Source organism: Cydia strobilella, chromosome 8, assembly GCF_947568885.1.
Source record: "Cydia strobilella chromosome 8, ilCydStro3.1, whole genome shotgun sequence".
Classification (NCBI taxonomy): domain Eukaryota; kingdom Metazoa; phylum Arthropoda; class Insecta; order Lepidoptera; family Tortricidae; genus Cydia; species Cydia strobilella.
The window spans coordinates 18,476,383-18,486,819 of NC_086048.1; the positions used below are offsets into that span (position 1 = coordinate 18,476,383).

The following is a 10,437-nucleotide window of genomic DNA, read 5'->3' on the forward strand; positions in this document are numbered from 1 at the left end:
ATTTTGTCCCCTCTCTTCCAAATGAATTTTGTATCAAGGAGAAACCTCTGCAAACGATACCACAAGGAAAAATAGATTTTTTTTCTTTCTTCTAGCCGTCTGATAACGTCGCAGCTGCAGCCGACGTTTGCGCGGCGCGCGTTCCCCTGCTACGACGAGCCGGCGCTTAAAGCTGTCTTCAGGACCACTATATACGCCCCTGCTGCGTACCCTGTTGTCGTCTCTAACATGCCTGAAAGAACGACGAACTTGAAGTAAGTAGAAATTCTCTGGAAGCCAGATTTAACAGTTATATATGGATTTGCTCATTTTGAAATGACCGTGAAAATCGCACGGGCCGGACATAGACATAGTATATTTGATAGACATAGACATGTAAATTTACTTATATTTTGGATTTGTAAGTATTTATCTACTTACTCTTATTGTAATTGTGTTGACAATCCTTATTGGAGCTATAATTTTATTTTCATTAGTATTGTTATTATTTTCATTTTTATTTTTATTTTGACGATCATAATAGAAATTCTTATATTTTTGACATTAATGCAAACTTATTATGTAAATTGTCTTTCATGAAATAAATCATCTAATCACCTAATCTAATCTAATCTATACAAGTAGTTATAGACGCGCCGCCGAGCGACCGGGGGTAAGAGAAAGAATATTCATATAAAATTTGGGCAGCATAGGACTTTTTCTCTTTTACTCTTATAAATTTCGGTATTTCGCCATCGCCTCCTACCTATAATGCCACCCGGTCGGTGATAAGGACAAATCATGGCACTATTTTCTCCTTCCTCTTTTGGAACCGCAATAAGACTATTTTTCTCTATCAAAGAGTGTCAGGCCCTTAGGGCTGGAGCTTCCTGCGTTTCGTTTTCTATGGGAAGCACCACGTGATCACCGATCAGCTGTCATAGAAAATGACATGCGCTTCTAGCGTGAGTCATCCTTAATTCATGCGAAAAGGAATGAAATTCGTGCGTGGCATGCGCGCCAGGATGATCGTCAAGGTCATCCATAACAAATTGTAACCTCTGATCGAAAAAAGTGCCATTCTCAATCAAAAGAAGTACCCTTTGTTGGTCGGTATTGTCGGTTGTCAATAAGGCGCCATTTCCATATAGCTTTAATTTGAAATCAACCTTATCGACAAGCGACAATATGGTACCTTTTGGTTGAAAACGTCACAAATTGTTTATCATACAATTTACCTACCACATTCGTACTTAAAAGTATCTATTTTACTTGCAAGTTGTAATATAAAGTTTAAACTTCTAAATTTTCCATCCGCTATGCAAGTACCTACTTTAGCGTAGTAAAATTATCTGTACATGCTCCTGATGGGCTCTTTAAGCATTAGCAATGCGTATCAGTGCAGATGAAAATTTGTCCGTTTTTTTTATTGTACGCTGCAGTTTCATTATCCGTTCAAGCAAAATAAGCCTGGAATTAGATTAAGACAAAGTGATAGACCTTGTCCAGGAAACCAGTATTGGGAAAACCGTTCAGAAGCCGGTAACAGCTGAATTACCGTAAACAAAATTGTACTGACTTGAGTGCCTACCACCAACTTCGATTATCGAAATTTCTCTTCCGTCAATTTCTCTGTCTCCCTTACATAATATGCGAGTGATAGAAAGGCAAATAGACGAACAAACGAAATTATATCCTGGGGTGAGCTGTGTAGCTCGAAGCGGAATTGCCCCGGATACCCATCGGAAATGTGCGTTCAAATCCAGCCCGATTCATTTTTATTTTTAATATCCGCTTCGTTTTAAACTTCAGGATGTGTATTTTTTGTGTGAATCTTGTAAGATCTTGTGAGGTTTTAAGAAGTCGGTTAAGAAATTAATAATATTATTAGCGATACATGCTTTGGGTACCTAAATTTCTTTTAAATGTTCGTAATAATGATGATGATGATGATGAATAATTAAATTGATGTCCCAACAGTGCCGTATGAACAACAGGTAACCCACATATAGTAGATTATACTCCGCGATGTGTCCAATCACCTGCAGAAAGTATTTTGCACAAAAACTAATCACACGATTATCTTTCTGACACGATCTTATTTGCAACTGCCAAAATTTTAGTTATATATGAATTTTTAAACTCAAATGTATCTACAAAAATTCAACACAATATTTTTTCCAGAGAAGACGTCGACGGCTTCGTGAAACACGAATTCGAAGACACGCTAGTGATGTCCACATATCTCCTCGCTTACCTCGTATCCACGTTTGAGTCCGTCACCAATACCGAAGATTCTGTATACCGCGTGCCCTTCAAAGTGTACACACGGCCCGGTATTTTGGACACTGCCGAGTTCGCGATGGACTTTGGCCAGAAGAACATGGTGGCGTTAGAGGAGTATACGGAGTTTGAGTACGCGTTCCCTAAGCTGGATAATGTCGCTGTCCCGGATTTTGCTGCTGGTGCTATGGAGAACTGGGGGCTGATTGTTTACAGGTGAGTGTGGAGTGACAGGATTGTGTGATTGGTGTCAGCATGAGATTTTTCATCGTATGGTTGTGGGTTATAGATTTCGATGTACATACAACAGCGAACTGAAAAATTGCATATATACATACAGTTTTATATATACACTTTTGCAGCTGGGTGTACCTTTCGTTATTTAAAAAAATAGAGGAAACCATTCAGAATACTAGAGTAAAACAATAGCAATTTTTTTATCCAGTATTTTAATTAAGACAATTGTCATCACAAAATAAAGCAAATCTTCAAAGCTACAATATTCACTGCGCTTTAAACAGGAAACGGTTAAAATGCTCCAAAGGCGTTCTCAAGTTTTTAATAAGGCCTTTTCAACCTCTTTCATTTAGCTTTGAAGTAACGTAACACTCTGGGGCACTCATTAAGAGGAAAGCACTTCTGAAATTAGCCACCCAGGTCGCTGTATTGGTGTAATGAAAAATACTAGTAGTAGAGGTGGATATTTATAATTATAAATGACTAATTTAAGTTGGATGTTTCAGTGGTTATAAGTTATAATAAGGTCTACTACATAAGTTCTTTAAGGTTTGTTTTGTGGATACTCCTCTAGTGATATATTTTTGACTGTGATATGATATATTTCAATATACCTAATCGAAGTTATTAAATTTTAATTGCAATCTGGGTGTAAGATCTGCCCTACTCTGCGCATAACATCCATCATCGCAACTTATCATTATCGGAGCATTGCTTACTCTAGGCATATGCAATTGCGTGATAATACTGATAATTCTAACGTAAGAAATTGTGACGCTACGTTTACATGCGTAGCAAGTCTCGACAAGCCTCAGGGACGCAGCTATGCGGTGGAATGAGATAGCAATATCGCTTGCTCTAACGCATAACTGCGTCCCTGCTGAGGCTTGTCAAGACTTGCCACGCATGCCAGGCATGAGATAGGCAAGTCGTGAGTCTAGACATGTTCATATAATGTTAAGAACAAAATCATGTACAGATTTAAAATTTCGAATAGACTTCTCAATAGTTAATAAATAATTATTTATTTATTAAAAACAAATACAGCATTACAGTCGAAACAAAATCACTGCACAATTCAAATTATAAAATACGTAAGTTATACACAATGGTAAAAGTATGTACGAATACGAGATAAAATTCATAATCTAGGAACACATACTGTGATTTGTGTAATCCTATATGATTTTTACACATGTCGCATGTTGTTCCATAGTTTATAACTTTCTTAACAGGGAAGTATCTTTAACTTTAATGAATGACTATCTATGTATCTTTATCTTTAACTTTAACAGGGAAGTGGCACTTCTCGTCACTGAAGGTGTGACCACGACCTCTACCAAGCAAAACATCGGTCGTATCATTAGCCACGAAAACGTCCACCAGTGGTTTGGCAATGAGGTTGGACCGGCCTCTTGGACGTACACTTGGCTGAATGAGGGCTTCGCTGCTTTCTTCGAGAGCTTTGCTACTGATATGGTGAGATACTACATAGATAAAATATATTTATTATCGGATTAACAATTATTATTATTCAATTAAAAGTAAAACTAAAAGTAACTAAGAATAACAACTTATAAATTAAAAAAAAATTAAAAAACAAAACTACTCTTAATTAAAAAACATCTAAATAAGGCCCCCGCGGCATTGTGCCAAAGATGCTGGCAGCATTCCCTCGCTGAATGGCAATACTTATGCGCTGCGAGAGAAAGCCGCCAGCTCTCTGGTCACCGGTTGCGTCGACGAGCTTTTTGCTAAGTTCTTTAAAAAGAACTTTTGCGCTTGGACCCCACGGCCCCAGTGTCTCGACACCAAATGCCACAAAGTGGTATTGTGGGCCGAGACCTCGGTACTTAGCGAACTTTTTGCCTTCAGCCGCCTCGGCAGCCGCCCCAGCCCTGAACGAGGTTCTTGGTAGATGGGACGGAGCTAGTGTATCGACGCATGTGGCGTCCCAGACCAGCACCCGTCCCATCTTCCACGGGACCAGGGTCATACCGTCCGGTCTCTTGCCGTCGTCCCTCAAAACGCCGTTTGGTTCAAGGATAGCCGGCGCGTTGACGGTGGCAAGAGAACGGCGGATGATATCGTTCAGGGCAGCGTGCCTGGAGAGGCGACCAGCGCTTAATTGACAAGAAAGGCCGTGGTGTCCAAGCACATCGACGGTTGCGCCGCAGGGGCATCTGTGGGGGGCGCAGACCTTTACCCCTAATCTAAGACTTACGGCTAAACGTAAAGTATCCGGCTCTAGATATGTACCAGTGGGGGGGGAGGGATAGGCATGCAGCCACTGGCCGGATTCTTGTTCTGCAACTGCGAGAAGCCGTGCGCGCGCAGGGCCGTCAGAGCTGGAAAGTAGTTCCTCATACTTAATTTTGCACAACGTGTCGTCCCAGCAACGTTGAACGTTTAATTTTGAGGGTAAATTTTGACCCGGACAAGCCGTCAGCCAGGCGTTTCTAGCCTCCGTCAAGCACGCCATCTCGTAGTTTAAAGGACAGGCCTTTAGTATTTTTCCTACGAGGGAGGAAGTGCCATGGACGGAAGATAGAAAAGCCGGCAAAGCAACACTGGAAATTTTGCGCGTACCCAGCCCGCCGAATCTGATGGGCAGGGACGCCTGGTTCCAAGAATGCTCGCTAAGCTGTATATTTAGAACGGATTCTAAGGAAGATCTAATAAGGTTGTCAATCGATAATAAGGAGTTTTGGTGTTTCCAAAATGGACAGCAGCGTAGCAAGTAACATAGATTATGGTGTGACATATTATGTGTGATCAGCAACGATATGAAACGTATACCAATGGTTTGGTAATGATGTTAGACTGGCCTCTTGGACATACACTTGGCTGAATTAGGGCTTAGCTAACTTCTTCGAAAGCTTTGCTACTGATATGGTGAGATACTACATAGATTATAGTGTGACATAATAAGTGTGGTGTATCAGCAGCGATATGAAACGTAGACCAATGGTTTGGTAATGATGGTAGACTGGCCTCTTGGACATATACTTGGCTGAATGAGGGCTTCGCTAACTTCTTCGAGAGCTTTGCTACTGATATCCTGGTGAGATACTACATAGATTATAGTGTGACATATTATGTGTGGTGTATCAGCAGCGATATGAAACGTAGACCAATGGTTTGGTAATGATGTGGCCTCTTGGACATACACTTGGCTGAATGAGGGCTTCGCTAACTTCTTCGAGAGCTTTGCTACTGATATGGTGAGATACTACATAGATTATGGTGTGACATATTATGCGTGGTGTATTAGCAGCGATATGTAACGTACACCAATGGTTTGGTAATGATGTTAGACTGGCCTCTTGGACATACACTTGGCTGAAGCTTTGCTACTGAGGTGATGACACATGTGCGGTTCACCAATTGCTAAACCAATTATAATGTACCTGCCTCTTGGACATACGTTTACACTAGTGTAAATGAGAGTTTTGTCAACATCTTCGAGAGCTGTGTCACTCAGTTAACACGGCTGCCATGAGCATCACCGGTGGGATCACGTAATCTTCTCTCTGTGGCCATGAGCATCACCGGTGGGATCCCGTAATCTTTTCTCTCTGTGGTCATGAGCATCACCGGTGGGATCACGTAATCATCTCTCTGTGGTCATGAGCATCACCGGTGGGATCAAAAGCTCACTTACATTTATATTGGCCTTGGGAGCAATACTGTAGTAGGTGTAGTATGGGCAGCAAACGTGTTGTCAGTACAAATTTAACGTCATGTTACAATGACAGTTTATGACATTGACAAAAATTTCAAGTACCTATTCAATTTAACTATACATTTGCAATTAATAGTAAATACTTATTGTTAGGTATTACTAGCTGTTGTTAACATATCAGACATTCGATTAGGTCTGATATGCATTGATTGATCATGTTGAATGCCTTTTCTATTTCTTTATTTATTAAACTATCAAGATTGCGACAGTCAAATTGCCGTTATCCAAAACATTGAATTCATATTTTAACTTAGGAAAACTACCAGGTAAGTTAAGCTCGTAAAGTTAAAGCCCACAAAACGATGGCCAATGAATAGGGTTTTACAAAGGGCAAATACTTTAAGGAATCAAGTGCCCTGTATGGACCGACAGAGCAATTATTGTCCTACTACTGGTAGCCAGCATTAGGAAGAGTAAACTGACATAAGGTTGAAGTAAAAAAAAATAATGACACAATTGTACATAATTTAACACCACAATTTTATTGTACCTATGTTTTCACAAATAAAAATATTCTGATTCTGATGAATTGTATTTTAACAACTGTCTAAACATGATTGAGGTACAGTCGCCATCAGATATATCGGAGCGGCCGAGGTGCTCAAAAATATCTGAACACGTACTTAATGCCTTGACAATAAATAGAGGCGTGTTCAGATATTTGTGAGCTCCTTGGCCGCTCCGATATATCTGATGGCGACTGCACGAGATTTGTAAAGTGCTCGACATTCTAATAGCAATAATTGACACTATGCTGTCACCTTTAAATGTGGTTGGTGCACTTAGTCATTATATTACTAGATACGATTGTACAATCATTTGGAATAATTTACTTTATCCCTAACATTAAAAACAGTTAAATGAATTAAATTTCCATTTATTATTTGAATCCTACCTGCGAACGTCGATATCTGTTCGTTTCACGCGAATCAATTGAACACTTGACCTATTTCTTAATAGACCGCGGGCCAGGAACAGATTTCCATGACCAATCGCCTCCGGGCGAAAACTCGTATAGTGGTTAACGGCTATGTATGATGAACCTTTGTGAACGTCAGGTGCCGCTCCGTTGGTGTGCTGAGGAATGGCAGCAAATAAAGTCTATAAAAAAATTTAGTCATCGCCTCCCGCTTGATACTTTGTCAGATGATAGTTTAGATGCTATTGTGAATTAAAAAATCGTCAGCCGGTTGTATTACGGTGGAAAGACCGTGTTACGCGTTTCGGTGGCTGCCATTCCTCAACCCTCCAACGGAGCGGCAGCTGACCCTCACGAGGGTTCATCATACATAGCCGTTAACCGCTATACGAGTTTTCGTCCGGGAGGCGATGACTGACGAAATTTGCGCCTGGCTCGCGGTCTATAACTAGTTGCTGATAAATACCTAAGGCAGGCACACAAACACACCTTTAGTAGGAAATGTTGAATTAAATATTTACTTATCGTAATTGACTTACCTAATATGGTTGCTATTTACAAATACAAATAATTTATTGAAATCCTACAAATAATTAGTTTTTAGGGTTACGTACCCAAAGGGTAAAACCGGGACCCTATTACTAAGACTCCGCTGTCCGTCTGTCTGTCACCAGGTTGTATCTCATGAACCGTCATAGCTAGTCAATTAGCTCCATGCATGAATTTATTTTTATTTTTGGATTCATAATTTATATCGTTGGAACACCGGAAATACTAAAAATACTTTTGTAAACCTTAACATTATTTTATTAAAAAATATTTAAAATGTTGAAACTTTTTGAGCGGTTGAAACGCTCATAATTTTTGGCGCGAATTCGACAGAGCGTGATGACGTCACACGTTGGGCGGCCCAACTGACGTTTGCTACTAATGACACTAATCTGTCGAACGCGTGACGTCACGTCGTGTTTCGAGCGTTTCGCTCGCTAGCTTTTGGCGGGCAAATTTTTGTACTTTTTATTTATAATTTTAAGTAATTAAATGGTAATTTAAAAACGGAAATGCATTTGTAACATGATATAACGGTAACAAACATCCGAATAAAACATATTTCGTTCAAATATAAACTTCATGCATGAGGCTAATTGAAATTTTCACAGATGATGTATTTATGTTGCCGCTATAACAACAAATACTAAGAGACTCGCACTTGTCGTTATTTATTTTTTGAAGTTTTATCGATTTCTCGATGATTTCATATAGGAAGGAATTCTTAAAACAGTGTGCGGGAAAAGAACACAACCGTGTTTTTTCTATTAACGGCATACTATTGTTAACTTCATCGAAGTCCAAAAGCAATTACTTTTAGTTAACAGTCGATAGCAGACTATACATTATTTATATTATTATTTTAACGTAGGTAACGGAATTTGGGTTTTCATTAAGCGACTTGTGTACTTATTTGCTTCTAGAAAGCGTCACGACGTAAAGTCAAACTCAGCTATCAAAAATTTCATTTCGTAGCAAAACAGTGGCCATCTTCTAAAATCCATTGTACTCGTATATTCAAGCGTCTCGAACAAATAGCTTTAGCTGACTCTGTGGCCATTTACCTAGCGTGGCTACGTATTCTGATTTGCTAGGCGAATGTAGGCACGTCCAATCCTAGCACCAGCTAATATAAAGTGACCTACAGATCCTTAACAACAATGTGTTATCAGAGTGCAGACTTTACTGGTTCTTTTCAACCTTTTCAATAGCCCTAGTTTGTTAAGCGATTATAACACGTCGCGAATTTGCATTTGCTTAGTGCTGAAACCGCTCAGCACTATTCATGAAACTCCTCACTGGATGACACCAACATACAATCTGATCTACATTTGCATGTAGTTGTTACGACTTTAGGGATCAAATTGTGTGGTTAAGTTAGTGATGAGAAACAATGTTTTGTGAATGAGATTGTAAGCTTAGGTCAGTTATATCCTCCTAAGGACCAGCCATACAAATGGAAATCAACAATTTGCCACTGAAATTTGAACCTATAGTGCAGGGAACAAAGTTGATTTTGATTTCTTTGAAAATTGAACGAAACAAAGTAAATACAACTTTGTTCCAATTGAATATGATTTATATTTCATCGAACTGAAGAAGTCCTATAGGTAGGACCTTGGGCCTTAGAAGGATATGAGAGGAGTTGAGTAGTCGATTGCAAATGGGTGAATATTGTGGGTAAATTCAATGCTATTAGGTAGCAATCGTTATTGGCACGATACCTTGTACAAGTAAAATACTTGAGAATCATCATCAATCATTGGACTGGTACAAGTTTAATGGGATGATATAGACAGTTCCTGTATAATATGTACCAGGCTGGCAACATTTGACCATAAACAAGAGCCATAGAGTTGCTTAAGTTTTATTTTTCGTTGATTTTTGCTAGTTTTAAAATTAATGGCACCATACATCCCATGACTGGAGCAAAAACTTAGTTTTTTAATTTGTGAATAATAATAATAATAATATAGTTTATGCAACAGATACATAATGAGAGGCCTTAACAACGAGTTTATTCTTTAACAACGTTTAGGTGTGTTCTTTTCTGTCAAAACTGTTTTATTTTATTATCAGCCTACTTTGGTGTCCCATTGGGCAAAGTCCTCCCCTCGTTTTTTCCACTCGACCCTGTCATCGGCATTCCCCCACCATTTGGGGTAGAATGCGTCCAAGTCGTCCCGCGATCTCCTTTTCGGTCTGCCTGAACCCCGGCCTGCACCGTCTATGGTGTTCCGTGGGTCCCACTCAGTAACCATTTTGGCCCACCTTTCCGGGTGGCTGCGACAGACATGTCCAGCCCAGTCCCACTTAAGCTTAGCGGTCTACATCTACAACTCCAGTTCTGGAGCGTTAAAACTGTTTATTTAATTAATTTTTTACCATCAGGTGCTCCCAGAATGGCGTATGATGGACCAGTTTGTTCACATCCTCCAAGGCGTGATGCAGAGCGATGCAGTCCTTAGCGTCAACCCCATGACCAACCCTGTGTACACTCCCTCGCAAATCCTTGGCACCTTCAACGCCGTAGCTTACCAGAAATGTAAGTTATACACTGCTGGACCCGTGTGTAATTTTTATGTTTTTTATGTTTTTAATGTGTAAATAATTAATTTTTTTTTGTTTTTGTTTTTGCTATTATTTTTATATTCCCTTTTTTAAACATCTTTTTTCTTTTATGGTATTGTCCTGTGTATGTGTGCTTTATGGAATAAATGTCTTT

At 39.6% G+C, this 10,437-nt stretch overlaps 2 protein-coding genes across 2 annotated transcripts in view; one reads left to right on the forward strand and one right to left on the reverse strand.

The window, feature by feature from the left end:
• LOC134743410 (membrane alanyl aminopeptidase-like) overlaps positions 1–10,437 on the reverse strand; it is a 363,156-nt gene that overhangs the window by 292,001 nt on the left and 60,718 nt on the right. The gene's annotated exons all lie outside the window — the stretch shown is intronic.
• The window catches only part of LOC134743797 (aminopeptidase N-like), a 33,966-nt gene that overhangs the window by 7,071 nt on the left and 16,458 nt on the right, over positions 1–10,437 (forward strand). The window contains exons 3-6 of the mRNA XM_063677458.1: positions 96–254; positions 2,164–2,478; positions 3,795–3,978; positions 10,104–10,257. Of these exons, the coding sequence (XP_063533528.1) occupies positions 96–254; positions 2,164–2,478; positions 3,795–3,978; positions 10,104–10,257 (812 nt within the window). The remainder of the gene's footprint in view (positions 1–95; positions 255–2,163; positions 2,479–3,794; positions 3,979–10,103; positions 10,258–10,437) is intronic.